General features: G+C 39.4%; 1 protein-coding gene across 18 annotated transcripts in view; it reads left to right on the top strand.

Annotated features, from left to right (window-relative positions):
* The window catches only part of SLMAP (sarcolemma associated protein), an 84,941-nt gene that overhangs the window by 35,492 nt on the left and 28,091 nt on the right, over nucleotides 1–21,358 (top strand). For 7 of the 18 annotated variants that reach the window (XM_081899398.1, XM_081899409.1, XM_081899403.1 and 4 more), the window contains exons 3-14: nucleotides 1,142–1,295; nucleotides 3,320–3,392; nucleotides 5,036–5,072; nucleotides 7,155–7,217; nucleotides 9,855–9,950; nucleotides 10,241–10,312; nucleotides 13,707–13,847; nucleotides 14,957–15,094; nucleotides 15,221–15,389; nucleotides 15,479–15,529; nucleotides 16,588–16,638; nucleotides 20,118–20,180. In XM_081899398.1, coding sequence (XP_081755524.1) covers nucleotides 1,142–1,295; nucleotides 3,320–3,392; nucleotides 5,036–5,072; nucleotides 7,155–7,217; nucleotides 9,855–9,950; nucleotides 10,241–10,312; nucleotides 13,707–13,847; nucleotides 14,957–15,094; nucleotides 15,221–15,389; nucleotides 15,479–15,529; nucleotides 16,588–16,638; nucleotides 20,118–20,180 — 1,108 coding nt within the window. The remainder of the gene's footprint in view (nucleotides 1–1,141; nucleotides 1,296–3,319; nucleotides 3,393–5,035; nucleotides 5,073–7,154; nucleotides 7,218–9,854; nucleotides 9,951–10,240; nucleotides 10,313–13,706; nucleotides 13,848–14,956; nucleotides 15,095–15,220; nucleotides 15,390–15,478; nucleotides 15,530–16,587; nucleotides 16,639–20,117; nucleotides 20,181–21,358) is intronic. The other 11 variants (XM_081899413.1, XM_081899411.1, XM_081899414.1 and 8 more) reach the window with 6 other exon arrangements.

Consider the following 21,358-nt stretch of genomic DNA (forward strand, 5'->3'; position numbering starts at 1 on the left):
TCCAAAGTGTACTGAAAAGCATTCACTCACCTAGCAACCAGTGTATGCAAATATATTTTGGTGTGAAAACATTATTTTATGTGCTATCTGGAGAATCCCCATAACCTTTACAATTGATGCTTCTGGAGAGAAAGGAAGGAACTTGTGTTAATAGATTTACTTGGAAACTAAGCAACTAAAGCCACTTCCCCTTGACCTCCACGAAGCCATCATTTTTTATTTTGTTCCTTTTAACTATTTGCCCTAACTTTATCTTACCACACTATGGCACCTTGTATAATGCTAGTATCATCTAAAACACTGTCTTAGTCTTCTCAGCCCCATCCAGAACTCTGCTCCCAGCTCATTCCCTCTCTCTCATCTCTCAGTCTATACAATGCACTTCCTTAATTATCTGCATTGGTTTCCCATACTATTTGCATCCATTCCCCACAGCCTTCCCCAAACTATCTTTTCATGTTTATTTATTGATATATCCCTATATTCCTCCAACTCTACCACTCACAGTCACCCAAGGGTCTTCTGCCCTCTGAAATGATTACATATCCCATTTTTGTCCTTGAACCAGGACGCTCCACCCAGTACATATTGCTATCTCTTTCAAAGCCCACCTTACCCATTAAGCATTTGGCTTTAATGGTTTAGTTGTCACCCCCAGTTACAACAAAGCTGTCACCCCCTGTTATATGTAACTGTGCTTGCTCACCTTCATCCCATATTACGCTTGTCTTGTACATTCTTCCTTTCATTCCTTGCCTCTCTCCCCACCCCCCTTTTGTTTTTCTACAACTCTCAAAATTAGTCTCTAAACCTTTTGAGGAAGCAACTCTTTACATTTGGTTTGCTCTGAAAGCATTCATGGTGCTGTAGTAGTAGTAGTAGTAGTAGTAATAATAATAATAATAATAATAATAATAATAATAATAATAATAATAATAATAATAATAATAATATACAGTATGTAATAATAGGAATTATTGTTATTATCATTACTTCTTAATGTGTAGTGGGATAATTATGCATATGCTATTTTTATTTACCCATTTGTGGACTGACGATCATTTTAAAATTGGATTTGCCTTTAGTCTTTAATGTAACATTTTTCTTGCAGGTGACTTAAATTTATCTCTTTTTCTTACAGTTCTATCTTCAAGACACTAAGAGTAGCAATGGTACCTTTATAAATAGTCAGAGATTGAGCAGAGGATCTGAGGAAAGCCCACCATGTGAAATTCTGTCTGGTGATATCATTCAATTTGGCGTAGATGTGACGGAGAACACGCGGAAAGGTAAGGGTACGGATCAATTTCTTTCCTCTGTTTTTAAGTTGAGAATCTCAAGTATGTTCTATCCATAAGCAAGCTTTAAAGAAAAACAAAGCACTTAGTTTAGATTTGGTATTTTACAGTATCTTCTTAAAAGCAGTATCTTCATGCATCCAGGCAGATATACCATCCTGATTGGTATTATGGTGCTGGTGGAGATGCTTTTAACCCTTCCAGCTTTTGTCAGAACCATTTGTGCTTCTGTCCCAATCAAAACTGCACCTCCCTTATGAGTGCTGATTAGAAGAACAACACACACAAATGCAAATACACATTTAAGAAACCATGTAGTGTGGCAGCGCCTTTACATACTTATGGTATGTTATTAGTTAGCCCTAATAGTTTTACTGAAGGGGAGCACAGAGGTCCTTTAAATAAAAGAAAAATAAATGAACACCTTCTGTATAAGCATTGGATTTGCTGTTATTTTTCTGCATGTTGCCTATTCCTGTGATGCCTTTTTTTGCAAACAGATAATGCTTTTAATTCCAGACGAGTGTCAAAACATTACAGAAATCAGCAACGTCTGAAAAATAAACCGGTGGACATGCATAATTTTCACATTTTATAAACTGTGATTTAAGGGAGGCAGTCTATCAGAAACTTGATATGTTTCCCAATTGTTTTAAAATGAAACCTGTAGCTTTTTCATCAGGATGACTGGCTCTTCATGGACGTCTGAACATGTTTTAATCTCAACACTTCTTTTTGTACATTGGGTGTTGTATTTGATGATATTTATCTCTAAATACCCATCTTGTTTGTTTTTCTTAAGTTAGTGCATTGCATGAGAGGAGAAGTAGAATTCAGTGCCATAGAACTACTATGTGATACTTTATTTACTATTATTTATTTCCTGCCCCTTCTCCAAGATCAACATTTCAATGCGGGCTTCCAGCAGCCACAAGAAATTAGGATGGGAGAATATGATTTGTCCAAGACCACCCAGCATGCTTCATAGCTGAGCCCAGCACTCTATAGCACATTGGCAATAAACTCACTATTTAACACTTGTTTGTTTGTTTTTAAACTGGCTAGTCTGGAACATACAGTGTATGCTTTTCTTTTAGCTGGGTTAGATGTATCTCAAAATGTATTTACACATGAAAGTAGTGACCACCATTTGAACAAATTTGGCAGGTAATTCTCTTTTCAGCATTTAAATTCAAATCAATATATGACTTAGGATAAAAACTACCTTTTCTATGTAGCTTCCTTTTGCCACGATGTATGAAGCCAGTGTGCTTATGCAAAAACTTGTTGTGCACAAGGAATTTACCTACATTTCAGTGGCATCTCCTCACATCTTATGGATTGATGCTCTAGAGAGGTTTCTATGACATTTGAGCTTGAGTCAGGAAGGCTGCTTTTGGAAGAGGAACCAAAAAACTATAAGTGTGTAAAATACTGTTCCTGGTGCTTCGGATCTCTTTTACCTGAGGTGGAAATGCTCTTCTCAAGCACATATTATCATGTATCTCTGACTATGCTTTTTACAGACTCCTCTAATTGTTGCCAAGTATTCTTTTTGTTCCCCAAATTAATTCATCAACATGCCTGAAATAGTATAGGGTTTCTTAGTCTTACTCTTTGTGATCTAAGGTTGGTCTTGCACACTTAGGCAACTGATCTAATTTTCATGTACTTGTTTTTGCATAACTTTTGAAAACTTGTGGTTTTCAAGCTTGTGGATTTTTGTGATCCTCAAGAGTTGTCTGAAATGTTGCCCAGTCTTAAACAGTTTTCTGGTGTCTGCTGTCTGAACAATTCAGAATTGGATTGACATCACAGAGTGGCATGGGCCTTAAGTCTGTCTGAGCTTTTTGATACCAACACCCCATCATCCTCTGTTTAACTTTGCTTGTACACTTGACTGTTTTATTCTTTCTCAGACAGAATTACTTCTGTTATTGAATGTTTCGTTGTTTCCACTTTTCAGGGACTAATTTTATTGAATACTTACTTAGAACTTACAATGTTAATGTTCTTTCCAGTCACCCATGGATGCATTGTCTCAACAATAAAACTATTTCTCCCAGATGGTATGGAAGCTAGGCTACGGTCAGAGTAAGTGCAACTTTGCAGTTGTTCTAATATCAAACATGTTTCAGATGGTTAAGAATTTCTACATACCAGGACTAAAACTGCTAATACAATGACCTTAATATTGCAGAGCTAGGGACATCACCACCCGTTTTGGTATAAGACCCTAAGTGCTCATCTGTTTCGAGACATCCGATTTATTTATTTATTATTTATTTCACAAGATTTATATACTGCTTGTTTGTAATAAAGCCTCAACGTGGCTTACAAAAAGAAAGAACAATCAAATTACCAGTAAAAAAAAAAAAGTTTAAAAAACCGGGAAAATAACTATATGAATCCCTGTGGACCCATGTGTGTGGGTGAACAACAAAAGAATCGTCTGGGTGCCTATATTCAAAAAGTGGGGCTAGTATACAGAGAACCCCAGTAGCAGAGTATTAAACTCATAAAAATAAGCGGCACATTAATGTTAGGAGTATAGGATGTTAGACCTTTTTATCCCATTCAGCTGCACACAGCAACTGGCCTCTTTCTACCCCCCTTGCAATGAGCAGACCACATGCCGTTAAGTTTAAAATGCTTTACTTACAGATTCAAAGTCTCAGTCATGCCTTGTTCCATGCAGCAACAAAGATAATACAGGCAAAAACACATTTGCGTAGAAAATGCAGAATATGCTGTAAGCTTGGGAGCAAGCTTACACACATCCTCCTTGGTTGGTTACACAGTGCAGCAAGAAGAGGGAAGGAGGAAAGCAGCTTCACTTCTTCTCTGGGGGCGAGGGGGCATGACCTAATTGAGTCTATTTAGCAATGCAGCTCTGGTCCTTTACTCAGTCATGTACTAGCACTCATGCATACTTATGTTTGACTGTAATCTCCCACAAAAACAACTATTTAAAACTTTCAAAAAATAATTAACACCAATGATAAGCTAAAAACCAGATTAAAACACATGTCAGCCTTCTACATGTCCAGATAGGCTTGCCTAAACAAAATGTTTTTTAGCAGGTGCCGAAAAGAGTACCTGCCTGATGTCCATAGGCAGGGAGTTCCAAAGTGTGGGTGCTGCCACGCTAAAAGTTCATTAGCTTAAAAATGAGGGAAGTGTCTTATGTGGCACCTGTAACAATGCCAGTTCTGCAGATCGAAGTGGTTGAGTTGCTGGATGTGGCGTAAGGCGATCTCTCAATTAAACTGGTCTCATGCTGTTAAGGGCCTTATATACTGATAGTAAAGTGACACGCTGGCCTTGGCCCAGCAACAAATCAGCAGCCAGGGCAGGTCTGAGCAGAGGTGTTATATATGCTGACAGGATCCGATGACTGTCAGCAACTGTGCCTCAGCATTCTGCACTGCATTCTGTTTCCAGGCCAAGTGCAAGGGAACCCCACACAGAGTGCATTTCAATAATTCAGTCTGAAAGTAACCGATGCATGAATTACTGTGGCTGGGCTTTCCTGATCCAGGAGTGGTCCTAGCTGCCTTACCAGTCTCAGCTGGCAAAAGACACTTCTAGCCACTAAGGCTACCAAAGCCTCCAGCGACAAAGCTGGATCCAGAAGCACCCACAGGTTGCACATCTGCTCCTTCGGGGACAATGAAACCCTATTCAGGGTACAGAAGGATAATAATATTTTAAACGGTGATGTTTTTCTTCTACAGTGTCATCCATGCTCCCTTACCAAGTCCTGTTGATAAGGTAAGTCTTAGAACATTTCTTTACTTCTGACACATAGACGTGAAAACAACACTTTTAAAAAGAGCCAAGTGCTTTGAAAGACATATGAAGTGAATATTGATTCCTGAGTACATCTCCTCACCACCACCACCCCAATAACTTCCAAACTGTTTGAAAGTGTGGGCGTCCTGCTTTGAGGATGCCAGTCAAAAAGTGGGATGCAGCAAATTGTTTTGAAGAGAGTGTTGAGACAGAAATGTGCCTGAGGGCTGCACACATTCCATTTTTTTATATAAGCACAATTTTATGCCATCTCAAATTGCTTTTTAATTTTTGTTATGATAGTGAAAAATGTTACCTTTTAAGCCTTAAAAGCAATATAAGATAAATTCAACACAGCAAAACTTAGGGACATGTGTACAGACTTAGGAGGACACATACAGATCAGCAGTCTTAAATTGTTCTAGATAATAATAATAATAATAATAATAATAATAATAATAATAATAATAATATATTTATATCCCACCCTCCCCAGCCAAAGCCGGGCTCAGAGTGGCTAACAACAGTAAAAATAGCACAGTTTACATGAAATCACAATTAATTGAAATACATTCTAAAATCATCAGTACAAATCAATACATTCTAAAACCAGTCTTTCGATAATTCCTGGCCCCTTGAATTGCTTTTTGAAAAATAAATCTTGTTTGTTTGTTTGTACCCTACCTATCTGATTGGATTGCCCCAGCCACTCTGGGCAGCTAAATGAGTCTTGTTATTCTTTATTAAATTTCTGTACCACCCTTCATCCAAGGATAGCAGGGCAGTTTACAATATAAAAACAAAAAATACATAACATAGTAACGAACAAAACCAAGAATATATTTTTAAAAGTTAATATGTGATTGTAGGAATTTGTGTAAAAGCTACATTTACAATGTACAAGAAGCCTGCACCTGCTTTGTTTCTCCCTTCTTATGCTGAGGCAAAACAGACAATGATTGCTGACTTAGCATTGCATTCTGAACCAAAAATCATGGTTTGCTTTACTCCAAACAAACCATAGTGACAAGCCAAAGTTGTTTTTTGGCTATCCAGTTAGGGCTTGAAAGCTTTTTTTAACATAAAGATTTAACATAAGATTTCTCAGACAACCCAAATATAAAAGTCAGAGGTAGGATGTTTAATACCATGTGTTTTTTATGTTTAGCCTCCAATACTGTGCTACAGTTGTATACAGTCCTAAAGGGTGCAGTACCCAACAATTTAATTATAGATATCCTTAATTAATCTTGTTGTAAATATAGATTAAAGACCAGTGCTGACTGAAAAGCTGGCTTGTGCTTTACAGGTACATACATGTATTCTTTTACAATTGGCTGGGTGCGTACGGTTTCTTGCACAATGGACATTCCAGTACCATGACTAATATCATATTAATATGCTCTATCAAGTTGCTAAGCAATTTACTAGCTTAATTTCTTCAACATAAGAAAGGTAACAGAAATCTAGAGAAATAAGACAAATATACATAAAACCAGCATGTCAAAAAATGCAAAGAAAGAAAATTGAATAAAACATCTTAAAAAAACGGGCAACTTAATTAGACTTGGGTAGGCTTGCTGAAATAAACAAAAAAACAAAAAAAAACCCCAGCACATTGCTTCATACTAACTGTTCTGTATACAAAAAATGCAATTCTATTTACCTTTCAAATAGTTTATAATTTGAGGGTGGCCAGCAAACAGTGATAAAAAGAAAAAATAGGGGTAACTGTTAGCTCAAAATAAGGATGCTCTGTAAATGTATACATGTGTCCTTTTTTCTTTATTACAGTAACTTGTATTTATGCTGATATTAAGGAAGTCCTTGCAAAAGGTTTAGAGGATAAAAGCCTTTTTTTGTTGCAGTTTTGCTATTAACTTCATAAATCGAGTGAACTACTGATGACAGGCCTTCACTTGTTTGCATAAGTGTTTGAATGGATTAAGAGGAGAGTTAAACAACCAAAATAAGAAATGAAGGGAATGTGTTGATTCGGTTTAATTTATATACATTGAAAGTATTATGGGTTTCAGAGAAATATGTTCTTCAATTTCACAGGTTGCTGCTAACACTCCCAGTATGTACTCTCAGGAACTGTTTCAGCTTTCTCAGTATCTACAGGTAACTTTTCTTTTGGGCATATGTATAATTCCTGTTCCTTTATATTGTATAGGTTTGACTGAGTGTTCTTCTACATAATCAGTTAGGAGCTTCTGTGTGGCAAATATACTAGGAGTAAGGCTGAGACTGGATCAGCTAGTAACATCATGCATATAATGGACTTTCTTGTTATAATGTTTGAAATTCTAGAAAGCAGTTCCAAGTGTTTTCCCTGCCATGCATGCACTATAGTCATAATTAGTATCTGTAGCATGCTAGTATTAACCTAATCTCAGCTCATTGTTATGGTTAGTATTCCTAACTTCTGTCTCCCAAGTGCAGCATCTTTCAGTCTTGCCCCCAAACTGCTGTAGCTGCTCTCCAACGAGTCCCCCTGATATCTGATACCCACTTTGGCAAGATACCCAATGAAATTTAAGGTAGATTGGAACACCAAGTTGCAGGAGTGAACATGTTTCCTGCAAGTCTCCTAAGCCCCATTCTCAATTGGCATTTTCCCTTTATATCCTAGTAAAATGTATCTATGGGAAGTTCTAGTGTACTTAACCTACAAGGAATAAAATTAAATGCACTTCAGCTCTCCCAGAGGGGCTATCTGGCATTACCCCTTTTGTATTCCCTTTGATCCATTTCTTCTTGGACTGTAGACAAGAGTGAGCCATATAAATCTCTCTTTTCTCTTGGCCTACGTACACATTACCAGCTTAAAACATCTAGGTTTCAATTAGGATTGAAGCTGGCTTGGGGAATAATGCATCAAAATGCAGCATTTCATAAAAACAACCGGATAGTTATGGATTGAGACTAATGCATGTACACTGCTTCCAAAACCAGTGGTGGGAATGCAATCAATGCAGGGTTACACTCTGGAAGTTTCAACAGTTTTAATATTGACTTCTGGAAACTGCCTGTGTCAATTTTCAAACCTCTGATTGTAGTAGTATCGTGTGCAAAATTATTAAGTGCAGCCAATTTTGGGGGTAGTGGTAAAGGAGTTGTATTTTGAGCTGATTAAGGGGAAGATATACAGGCAAACACCCCCCCTTTACACGTGTTCAGTATGCACATTACCGTGTATATGCACGTTGTGCTGAACAGAGAAGTGAATTTAAAAATTGCTAAACTTGCCTCAGAAGAGCCAAGAAAGGTCAGGAAAAGGCGCAAAAACAGCACCTAGCAATCTCACGAGGCTTTGCAATTGCAGTCACAAGAGCCCTTGCACCAACCGTTGAGGCCTGTAACGAGTTGGAGTTTGAGGAAGGAGGTTGAGAGGGAACGATTGTGGCGGAGTTTGGCAGAGTTTGGGGTGGAGATGTTCAAGCCATTATTTGAGGCAGCACCTAAATGCAAGGCGCCATCACCTTCCTTGGGTGGCGATAAACTCAAGAAGCAGCGAGTGGTGCCCACGCTGGAGGAGAAATTGCAAGTGCTGGACTGCTTCCAGGATGGCATGCGTGTGTGTGCCGTGGCACGCAAGTTTGGCAAGAATGAGCCCAGCATACGTGCCTTTAGGATACGGGAGACGAAAATCCAGGCAGTGGAGCAGTGAGTACCTGTACACCTACAACTGCCAAGGTCCCAGCCAGGCGCGGGATGAGGCCCTGGTGAAGCTACATGAGGCCCTGGACCTGTGGCTAGATGACGTGAACTGCAAGTGTATCCTTGTCGACAGATACACCTTGCACAAGAAGCCACTCAGGCTGTATGCGCACTCCTGTGATGGAGCTCCAAGCCAGCTCCGGTTGGCTGGCCTGCTTCAGAGTCACTTCAATTTAAAGAATGTTGGCCCCTGTGGTGAAGCTGCATCCATGGACCAGGAGGCTGCCCAAGTGTGCCCTAACCAGCTGAAGAGACAAGCACCAGCTGCCCATCACCATGTTCCTCTGCAAGACACCACCAGCCCTACCCAGTGAATTTGACCCACAGCCGAGCACCTTGGTACTGGTCTACCCCACTTGTTTTTTGAAAATCATCCTCTAGCAATGAGGAAGACTGAGTGCCACCATGGCCACCATTTCTGCCCATCTTGTACTGGGCTGCTGGTTTTTTAAAGGATTTTTCTAGGGTTTCCAGAGTTTTAGAGGGTGTTTGCAGGCTTTTCCAATGGGTGCTCCAATTATACCTGATTTCATGTATGTGCGTGGTTACTCAAAACACAACCCCTGCGTAATTGGGGTTGTATTCCTATTGACTACCAAGCCCTTTTAAAAAAGAAGGGTAAAGTATGCCACCTAGTGGTTTTCGGTAAAGATAACTTTGAACATTTTGGTGAGAAATTGGCCTTGTTCTTTCAGTTTCTTTGAACTTTGATAGCTGCTGAGCTGCTTTCTTTTCCTTGAAACAGAAGTAGTCCTTGAAGTGTTTTTGTCTTTAAAACTCATACAAAGCCTACGGTGAGATGGGCCCCAACATCTGTAAGAGGCCAGAGCACATTCTAAGCATATATGGGAACCTGAGTTCATTGATGTCTCAGCTCAGCCAAAATAGTCGTATCTAGTTATAAACACTGAGGTACAAAAGACAGTGTGTTGAAATCTCTCACCCTTTTAAACCATTTAACTCTACTTTGTAAGTGCTGATATCTATTGCTACTGTGTTGTACTAATAGGATTTTTTTTTTGTTCTTATTCAATGCAGGAAGCCTTACATAGGGAACAAATGTTGGAACAGAAATTGGCCACCTTGCAGCGATTGCTTGCTGTCACACAAGAGGCATCAGATACTAGTTGGCAGGTATTTTGTGTGATGTTGATTTTGGACCTTTTCAGATAGTGCACCTACTTATCTGTCATAACTATAGATTACTGTGAACTAATCTGAAGTGTAGTTAGCAATGCTGTAAAGCATGGCCAGTGGTTAGGGGCAATGGGAGTTGGAGTCAAACAACATCTGGAGGACACCACTTGGCTTCCCCGGTAGTATAGTTTTGCATAAAACCCATGTTCTTATTAAATACTCACTGTGTGTTTTTACTGTATTAGATGCTGCTAATTTACGAATGTGCTTGAATTTCTTTCTAACAGGCTTTGATAGATGAAGATAGACTACTATCAAGGTTAGAGGTTATGGGAAACCAACTACAAGCATGTTCAAAAGTAGGTAGTTTGCTTGGATTTAGAGTTTGAGAACTTGGAGTACTTGATAATATCAAAACATGTATTATTTGTTTAGCAAATATAAGAGGGAGCCTTTCTGGATCAGATCAAAGGTCCACCTAGGTCAACATCCTGTTTCTCACAGTGACCATGAACATGTTAACAGGAAGCCTACAAGCAGGGCAGGGAACCATTTGCTCCACTGTTGCCACCTCCCCTCATCACCTTTAAATTTAGTGACGTACTTCCTCTAGACATGGAGGTTTCATGTAGCAATGATACCTAGAAGCCAGCGATAGGGGGGAAACGAACTCTGTGTACTCAAGGAATTGTATGATTTTGGTGTTTGCTTTTATTGGGTCTATGACTGTATAATGAAATTTGTCCTGGTTGACATTTTAAAAGCATTCTAAGCCAGTGGCCATTTCCATTCAGTGTGGCAGTACCAGGATCATGTTAGTTCTGAAAAAATGTGTTTCGTCTTGCCACTCACTGTTCCTTCTGTTTTCGCATTCAGTTTATTGTTTTCATGATGAAGCTTCATTTAAATGTAAGCCACCTTGAGGTGCTGATTAAACCAGAGTACAGTGGTACCTTGGTTCTCAAACTCAATCCGTTCTAGAAGTCCGTTTGACTTCCAAAACGTTCGCAAACCAAGGTGTGGCTTCTGATTGGCTGATTGGCCCCGGAAACAATGCCAACAGCCGAAATGGACGTTCGGCTTCCAATAATGTTCACAAACCGGAACACTTACATCCGGGTTTGCGGCGTTCGGGAGCCAATTTGTTCGTCAACTAAGCCGTTTGGGAATCAGGGTACCACTGTATCCATTATTTGGGTAAATAATTAAATTATCCATCATTTAAAGTATCCATGATTTAAATAAATATTTAAATTTATATATTTAAATAAATATTTAAATTTAGTGTGCATTATACTCTGATTAGATAAGTTATTTTAATCTTTGTTCCTCAAAAGCAGTGTTGACTGAATCACATTAAAACAGTTCTAAATCATCATATAAATTATCAAGTCAAATGACTGCTTTATATGCAGACTTTATACTCTGCAATCTGTGCATGAAGTGTTATTTTCACTGCAGCCATGAGAGCAGGGAGAGCTTATCTGGGATAGTCATTCAGTGCTTTCTTAAAATAGCCAGAGCAGAGTAGTTTTCGATAATCAACGTGAGATAGCCAAAGATCTTTGGTGTCAACTAGTGGCTTAGCTGCGTGAGGCAGGATTTTATGAGCAGGCCTATCCAGAGACTTTGTACATCTTGCTGGTCCTCATTTGTATCCAAGAATTACCACAGATGAATGGGGAAAGAAAGAAAAAATGCAAAGGTATTAAGAGTCACAGAATCCTGTAACTCCATTGTTGCTTTCTGTGATTTCACTGCATGTTTTCTCAAATTCTGCTTCACAGATCTGGGCTGCTGCAAATGTAGCATTGTCATCATCTTAACATTGGTTAAGAGATTGGGCACCTGCTATGATAGCATCTTCTCTTCCCCCTTCCTTCCTCGGGAGTGAATTACCTGCTTAATTTTACCTTAAGAACTAAGTGAAACATAAGCATAGAGCTTTAGTATGGTTAATGTTAATATGGTTCTTGTTTAATCAAGGTCTAAAATTACATTTTAATGCTTGATTTAAATCCTGATTAAGCTGGAGCCTTGGTTAGTGCTATCTGCAGTTGAGCAAACATCAGCAGACACCTTTCAGTTAAGGTCTCTGCTGATGTTTCTTTAACCATAGTTTATATATGCGTGTGTCTTTAATATAGTCAAACCTCGGTTGTCGAACATAATCCATTCCAGAAGCCCGTTCAGCTTCCGAAACATTCGAATCATGGCTTCCGATTGGTTGCAAGAGCTTCCTGCACTCAGCGGAAACTATGTTGGGCGTTCAGCTTCCAAAAAACGTTCGAAAACCAGAGCATTTACTTCTGGGGTTTTTGCATTCGGGAGCCGAATCGTTTGAAAATGGAGCTGTTTGGGAGCCGAGGTTTGACTGCATTTCCTGAAAAGGAAGGGAGTATGCATTTCCAAAGTTAGCTCCTGGCTGTTAACTGTGGTTAAGGAGTCAGTGTTATGCCTGCACCTCTTTCTTACATCCCTGAAACATTCCCCCCTTTCTTTTCTCTTTTTAATGAGGAAAAAACCTTAGAATTTTGCATAGCACAAGCATAGTAGCTTCAGTTTGAAATGGTATATTGACATGACTTCTCAGAAGTAAATCTGCCTTCAAGAATGGTAGACAATGTAGCATTTGAAAAAGGGTAAGAATGTTTCAGACATCATGAGGGACAAGGTGGGGAACTTTTAATGGAATACCTAATTTCCTAGGATAAAACCCTGTTGTTGTTGTTGTTTAGTCGTTTAGTCGTGTCCGACTCTTCGTGACCCCATGGACCAGAGAACGCCAGGCACCTCTGTCCTCCACTGCCTCCCGCAGTTTGGTCAAACTCATGCTGGTAACCTTGAAAACACTATCCAACCATCTCGTCCTCTGCCGTCCCCTTCTCCTTGTGCCCTCCATCTTTCCCAACATCAGGGTCTTCTCCAAGGAGTCTTCTCTTCTCATGAGGTGGCCAAAGTACTGGAGCCTCAGCTTCACAATCTGTCCTTCCAGTGAGCACTCAGGGTTGATTTCCTTCAGTATGGAGAGGTTTGATCTTCTTGCAGTCCATGGGACTCTCAAGAGTCTCCTCCAGCACCATAATTCAAAAGCATCAATTCTTCGGCGATCAGCCTTCTTTATGGTCCAGCTCTCACTTCCATACATCACTACTGGGAAAACCATAGCTTTAACTATACGAACCTTTGTTGGCAAGGTGATGTCTCTACTTCTCAAGATGCTGTCTAGGCCTGTCATTGCCCTTCTCCCAAGAAGCAGGCGTCTTTTAATTTCGTGGCTGCTGTCACCATCTGCAGTGATCATTGAGCCCAAGAAAGTAAAATCTCTCACTACCTCCATTTCTTCCCCTTCTATTTGCCAGGAGGTGATGGGACCAGTGGCCATGATCTTCGTTTTTTTGATGTTGAGCTTCAGACCATATTTTGCGCTCTCCTCTTTCACCCTCATTAAAAGGTTCTTTAATTCCTCCTCACTTTCTGCCATCAAGGTTGTGTCATCTGCATATCTGAGGTTGTTGATATTTCTTCCGGCAATCTTAATTCCGGCTAGGGATCCATCCAGCCCAGCCTTTCGCATGATGAATTCTGCATATAAGTTAAATAAGCAGGGAGACAAAATACAGCCTTGGGATAAAACCCTAGTGAAGTCCTAAAATGGATGAAATATTTTCATAACTTAATGTAATACTGTTGTAAATGGTAATATGAGCATGTGGCTTTAAGATTTCCACCATGTTGCATTTCTGCTTACAGAATCAAACAGAAGATAGTTTGCGAAAGGAGCTTATAGCATTACAGGAAGACAAGCATAACTATGAGACAACTGCCAAAGAGTCCTTGAGGCGGGTCCTTCAGGAAAAAATTGAAGTGGTCAGAAAACTCTCTGAAGTGGAGGTATTTATCATTTGCATTTTAGCCATGTTCCTGAAACTGGGTTTTGCCACCATACCATGAAAATAAAACATCAATATGTCAACATTTTTATTATTATTTGCTGTTTTTTGCTTGTCTTGAGATTTATTTCCTGACTCTGAGATTTAACCCTTTTTAAAATAGGCTTTTATCTTGCAAAGTTAGGGAGGTATTTTCTCTCTGCTCAAACAACTCTTCTTTGGAATGTATGTATCTGACTTGTGCGTTTTTCTCAGGTATGTGTTCAGGTTTTTGTTTTGTATGCTCGTACTAATGACTTGAACTGTCACTTTAATTTTTTTTAAAAAAATACACCATAAAATTGCATATGCATAAAGATCATAAAATGGCGGGGCTATTTTGATTAAAGTTGAATTCACACTACGCACACCTCTGTTCAAAATTAAACTGTACTCAAACTGATTGCCCCTTGTATTTAGGATTAGAAGAGTAGGATTGAATCCAATGGAGACCCTGAGCTTGCACAGTGTCTTCTGCTTGTGCAAGAGATATTCCCCGTGCATCACCCCTAAAACAGATTGGAGGGAATGCTGCAGGGATTGGGGAGTGGGCAAGGGCAGCATGCTTAGCAAAATAATGTTTTGAGTAATTTTATTTATTTATTTAGAGCACTTGTACTCCACTCTTCAGCCAAAAAGACTCCCAGAGCAGCTTACATACAATCAAAGCAAATTCTAAAAAAGCACGACACCCAAGGGCAAAGAGATAGGGGGGGAATAAGGAAATGAAAATGCAGGCACCAGTTTCTAAACAGTTGTTCCTATAATGACCAGCTGTGGAAGGAGGTTCCTGATGGAGCTGGCTCGCCATAGCAGGGCTGATGTAGTGAGCTCTGCTCCCCAGCTCCCCCACTTCTGGAATGGCTGTCCCCAGTTGAAGGAGAGGAGGCCTGATGGGGCTGGCCTGTCTCAGCAGAGCCATTGGAGTGATGTCTGGCACAATTCTCTGGGAAATGGTTGCTATAATTCTCATACATTGCGCAGTTATAATAAATCTTAAAAACAGAGTAACATAAAAGTCTCTGGTTTCAATAGATTTTTGGCTTCAATGTGCATTTTTTTCCCTCACAGCGAAGCTTAAGCAACACCGAAGATGAATGTACTCACTTGAAAGAAATGAACGAACGGACTCAGGAAGAATTGCGGGAATTGGCCAACAAATACAACGGAGCTGTAAATGAAATTAAAGATCTCACTGACAAACTAAAGGTACAGTTGGTCTTTCTAACCGCACGTTTTGGTTCCAGAACTAACATGACTTTTGCATTCATTCTTTTTCTGGAATCGCCATCCTTAGGTACTAATCTGTGGGTTGTTTTTCATGGTGTTGAACAGGCAGCTGAAGGGAGACAAGAAGAAATCCAGCAAAAGGGACAGGCTGAGAAAAAGGAATTGCAGCACAAAATAGAAGAGATGGAAGAGAGAGAGCAAGAGCTTCAAGCAAAAATAGAGGCTTTGCAAGCAGATAATGACTTCACCAATGAACGGCTAACTGCTTTACAAGGTCAGTCCAGTAGTTCAAACATGTTTTTATCATATATATTTTTTCTTTAAAACTGTGAAATATATGTTTTTTTGGAATTCTGTTTGCAGTCCGGTTAGAACATCTTCAGGAGAAAGCTCTTAAAGAACACAACAGCTTAGGTAGGTCTGATGTTAAAGTATTTTGCCTAATGTTGAAATTTGATTATTAAATTGTACCCCTTTTGTGCAAAGCAGTTAAATGAGCTATAGATCACAGACTGTAAGAATGTTTGAAAATGATGCCTTTAGTTTTATTGTAGTTTATTTTCTAGATTATTGATAAACCATGGTTTCAAGAAAATACCAGTAGAGGGCACTGTTTTTTAAAAGTCCCAACACAAAAGGTGAACTTGACTATTACAACTTTTCAATTCTAGTGATGCAGTTAAGGAAGAATTATGACATCATTAACAATTATTTTTGGATGGTATATTGATTTTGGCACTTGTGATATGTGACAAATTCTGCTGCTCAAAGGAGGGAAATTGAGATTATTTCTTATTTTCCAGTAGCTTGAAGGATAAAGTATTAATACAGGTTTCAGAAGTTTGGCCCATGTTTTGTGGAAGGTTCATCACTCAACTGGGTAGCAAAACTGAACTGCATTTTGTGAGAGGTGGGGCAAATAGCTCAGGGGGTGACCATAGCATATACTTTGCAAAAGGTCCTTAGAGAGTGACTGACAATCTGTGAAATTGACTGGCACTGGGCTGCATGGACAACTGGTTTCCTTTGGTAAAAGGCAGCTTTCTTTGTTCCTGAATATCAAGGGCAGGGGGCCTGAAACTCGCCAGTGCTGCTCCCATGTTCTTGTAGCTACAGCCATGAAATGAAACACCCTAGAATACCCTCAGAATGACTGTTATCCAAAGGAGCATTCAGGGGCATGATGAGTGGTGGCTGCCAGTGAGGAGGGCAAGGTTCTTTCATCAGATGCCCCTCACAATGGCACTCATTCTGAGGACATTCTGAGCAACTGAAAATGTTGGTCCATAAGGAGCTAGGGAAGACCTGCCCTTGAAATTTAACCCCCATAATAGCCCAAATGCCCAGCTCACTTTTGCCACCTGAAAATGGAGTGTCTCTGCTTCTAATCAGTCCTAAGCAATATAGAAAGTCAGCACCCATATCTACAGAATACTTTGCTTATTCAGAATTAATACCTTTGTTAATTCTAGGCATACAAGTTGATGACTTCATTCCTAAAATTAATGGGAGCGCTGAAAAAGGTAGAGTATCTTTAATGACTGCCTTTTTTGTGGTGGTGGTTTTAATTTTGATCTTATTTTTGGTTATTTGCTTGCTTTGTGTTAATATTTTTTCTAATTTTTACAACAAAAAATAAGTTAATATATTACTGAAGAAACACTTGGTGTTGGCTTCTAAATTTTGTGTTTTTAGACATGCCTTTGCATGGATACTCTACTATCAGCCGGAGCATGAAGTTTTCAATACTAGTGAGACTTTAGTAACAGAGTATATCAGTATAATATATCTATCCACAGTAGGAAAATAATTACAGTAATAAAAGCAGATACATCAACATGGCAGTTCAGGACAATAATGCCAATGACTCTTCAAGTTTAACTCTGATGATGGTTGGAGTCTTTAAAAAAAAACAAAAGACGTCAAATTTCTGCCTCAAAATAAATCAAAATGATGAAAACTTCAGTCGTCCTTTGCAGGGTACTGTTAATGTACTATGTTCCAAAATGGATAAGGGTGCCCAAGTTAATTTGCAGGGCAATCTTATACCTGCGTGTTCAAAAGGAATCCCACTGAGTTTAATATGACTTACTCACAGGTAAGCATGTATAGGATCGCAGCCCTAGAAATCTTTTGCTTTGCTTGCCAATTAACTCTAAAATGTTCCTACCTTTCACATCTTAAGATGCTAAATTTGCAAGCACAATCACTTCATAACTTATCCTTCAACATTAGTGCACACAATGTTCTCATTTCTTTTCAAATGCTTAACTTCCCTCCTAGGATCTGAGGAATGCAGAGGACCCTTTTGGACACCTGTAGCTTTCTATGTAATTCACTCTGTTGCACTGCCACATCTAAAGAAGCAAGACATGTTTAAAACAGACTAGAGGCTTGCCTCGTCAGCCGTAGTGATCAGAACAAAACCCAGTTAGAACCTAACACTGGAATCAAGTTCAGGATTGGACTGCAGGATTCCATTCCTCCTCTCTTCTTGCGTGCAAATTCCCACTGCCTCCTTTTATCTAGTTTGGTCTTCTGTGACCAGTGTTAACTCTAGTTACAATTAATCCTGGTGTTTGACTCTACCCATTTTGAGAACCTGATTGAAAACAGGGTCTCAAAATGAGTTTTGGAGCATACCTTGGTTTCATTTTAATCACAGTTGTCGAAAAGATAATATTAAATGTGGAACCCAGTTTGAAGAGGGTGGCTGGAATTTGCATTCAAAAGTGGGTGGGTGGTATTTTATGGCAATCCCCCAAACTCTGGATCCTTTTACGTCCAAACCAGGCCAAAGTCATTGCTGTCACACATCACATTTATCATCTTGTACGATCTCTGTGGAGATATGTTTTACTTGGAATTGACAAGCAGTGACTCTTATTAACTATTCCTTTTGTGGAGCTTTCTTCCACAGCTTTGTTGACCAAAAATCCACAGTCTCAGAAGGCAGGATGTTTAGTGAGTTACCAAGTGATAACGATCTGGTAATGTTTCTACTCACAAGGGCTCATTGCTTTCACATTTGCTCTTTAGGCCTTTCTCAGGCAGATCCACTTATTCTTTTACTTTCGTACTGCCAGCATTCCCTTCCCCAACTTTCCTCTCTTGTAGTTCCTAACTTTACTTGTCCCTTGATATTCACATTTTTCTTCAGTTTGCTCAACAGAATCTCCTTCTGCCATACTGTTTCCTTGCTTCCCACAACAAGCTCAGTTTCCCTAACAAATTCTTTTGCACTATATCATATTTTCTTTATCTTTGGTAGCCTGAGTTTCAGAGCTTTTATGAGAAAACAGATGAGACTACCATTCATCCATGAACACGGACCTGGGCTTGCCCAATCCAATCTTCTCGTAGACCTGTAATAGTGCAAGGTCTTGTACCGTTACTCTTTTTCTGTGAATGGAGTAGGGCTTATTGCTTCTCAAAACTTCTCCTACTCTTCAGGTTCCACTTTTTGTAATCTGGCAGTTCCCTTGCGATTCTGCCCTAGGTAGCATGGATGTTGCCATTCTCTTCTCAGTCATTTACACAACTTCTGCTCCCCGCACTGTGCATATCGTCTTACATGGGAGCTTTGCCCCACTGTCAGGACAGATTCTTTTGAGGGCTGTTGCTTTCCTGTCACAGGGAAAGAGGGCTGCCCCCATCAACAGAGTAAGTGATTATGGGGCCCCTTTGTGGGACACTGAGAGACCTGTTGTCCGATCCTAGATAATGCAGTTGATAATGCTGTTCAAATGGACTCAGTTTTGTTTCAAAGCTTAAATGTGCAGAAGCAACATTTGTTTTGAGGTTTGCAAAAGCCTTTGACAATATACAGTATGCATATACATTGAGGTCTGGATGGTGAAATGGCAACTGTTTGATTTGGGCATGGGAAACCAGGTTAGAATCCTCACTCACTAATGAAATTTTATGTTGGCGGGGGGGGGGGGGATTAGATAAATAATTATTTCTGAACCTTGATGGTCTTATTTTTTCCTTTCTGACTAAAATGGCACTTCAACAGCTTCTTTGGAAAATGTATATAATACAGATTAAACTGATTAGAAATTTTAACCTGTTAGACTAGGGTGGCTAACATTTTTTGGCCCAAGGGACACATTCACCCATGGCCAATCCTCCATGGGGCATACCACACTCTTGCATGCAGATACTCATATGTGTGTGTTCACACATGCAGGCAGATATACACACAGGCACACAACCCCACTTCTCATTAAATGATTGATCTGATTACTAGAGATGATCAATTCCCATCCCCATCAGGGCACTGGGCGCCACCCACCCTAGTGCACTACTTTATTTATTTATTTGTCCCTGATGCCATAGTCAGTGGGGTCAGGAAATTTTGCTTTGGGGACCATGTCAAGCCCCCAAAATGAGGGTTTGTCACCCCTGTGTTAGACATTAGTGAGATGAAAGCTATTTCGAGGAACTGTCTTGAAGCCTGAAAATATCCTTTTAACTACAACTCTTAAAAAACAGGTATAATCCTTTCCAGCTATTTACTTTAGCCATACCCAACTTCACAAATTAATATATGTTATGAATCAAGTCCAGCTGTTGAGACCTAGTAATTTGAAGGTAGTTTAAAATTGTGTCCAACTTCTGAGTTGGGTAACAATTTTAAAATGTTTAAATCTAAAGGTTTTTGTATTACAACAGAAAGTGCCTTGTTGATACAATCTGGATTTGGTATAGGTTAACTTTCACTGGTAGTAACGTACATTAATATAAATTGTGAGGCTTGTAAATTTTGAAGATGTAAACATGCAGATTACAAATTTGTATATTTATACCTTCAATATATTCTATATTACACTGGTGCTTTTCCTTTGGATTTGAGGGTATGTGTCTCCCCTTTTCTTTCTTGTGCCTTTTGGTGAAAAATTCTCCTCCCTCCCCTGATGTCTGTGAGGCTTATACATTTTGTCATGAGCCCTCAAAAAGATGGAGATATGAACTTAAAAGGTGTTTCTTTCTTTACTAGAGCACTTTCTTTCAAAGAGTGGAGGGGACTGCACTTTTATTCATCAGTTCATAGAGTGCCAGAGTGAGTACAGAGCATTCATCACATTCACTAAAAAGTCTATAAAAACAGTATCATATATTCAGTACTAGGGTTGGGACAGTTATATTCTTGAAGTGCTCTGAAAAACAGAACTATAGTTGTTGCTATAGTATTATGGAAAGGTAGCCTGCAATCATGAGTAGAATGGGGAAATCCAGGTGGGGACTTAACCTGAGCATAGTGAATCTAGTTGAAACAGCTGACTGCAAGCCTTAAGTGAATTTTCTCACTCAACTTATCAAGGGCAGACCAACTCCTACAGTTCCAGTGTTACAGCTGGGGGAGATTTCATGCATCCCTCCATAGTGAGCTGGGCAAATAGAAGAGGGAGATCTCACATATGATCATAGGGGAGATGTGCAGGTTTCCCCTTTCAGTGTTTCACTAATTGTTCAAAGTAAAGCAGCAAGTGCCCAAATACCACAATGATTGGAGTGTATTAAAAGGATCCAAATTCTTCCTGTCACTGAGTTTCCAGGATAGCTTACAGGCAGCTTGGGGAAAGTGAAAAGCATATATTCCACTGGACGTCTTTAGGAGAGTGTTGTGGAAAAAGCAATATTTTAGGCGTAATAATAATAATAATAATAATAAATGTTCAGCATGCTCCAGAAAGGCAGTAGTTCAGTACAGTTTGTTGTGTACCTCATCCTTGTCTTCCTCAGTTTTCCAACTTTTTGCAATCATTCCAAGACTATTATCACGTTATTATGTATTCCATGAAGGCTTTTAAAAATTAAATATAGCATATTTGCTGATAACAAAAATGCACTGGATTGGCATTAAAGGGTGGGGTAGAGTGGGGCAGGGGTGGAAGTAGCTTCCCCAATGTACTTACATCCTCAATTTCTTCACAGATTCCAGTGCTTATTTTTCTGCTTTTTTCATTTTTTCATTTTTCTCTTTGGGTTTGTGTTATGTAATCTTTCCCATATTACATATGGGCAAAATGTTATTTAAATACAGTTTTTATCATTTGTAATCTTAATTTTAAATATATATATATTTATATAGTTCCTATAACCAAGACCATCGGTTTTAAAGTTGGTTTTGTTGAATTCACATCTTGTTTATTTTGCAAGATTGCTAAAGAGGGGTGGGGCACCTGTGGCCCTTAGCCTAATTTTATGTGGTTGGGGGAAGCCCAGAAGGAGAGGAGG

This window comes from Podarcis melisellensis (assembly GCF_964234715.1).
Source record: "Podarcis melisellensis genome assembly, chromosome: 2".
Classification (NCBI taxonomy): Eukaryota; Metazoa; Chordata; class Lepidosauria; order Squamata; family Lacertidae; genus Podarcis; species Podarcis melisellensis.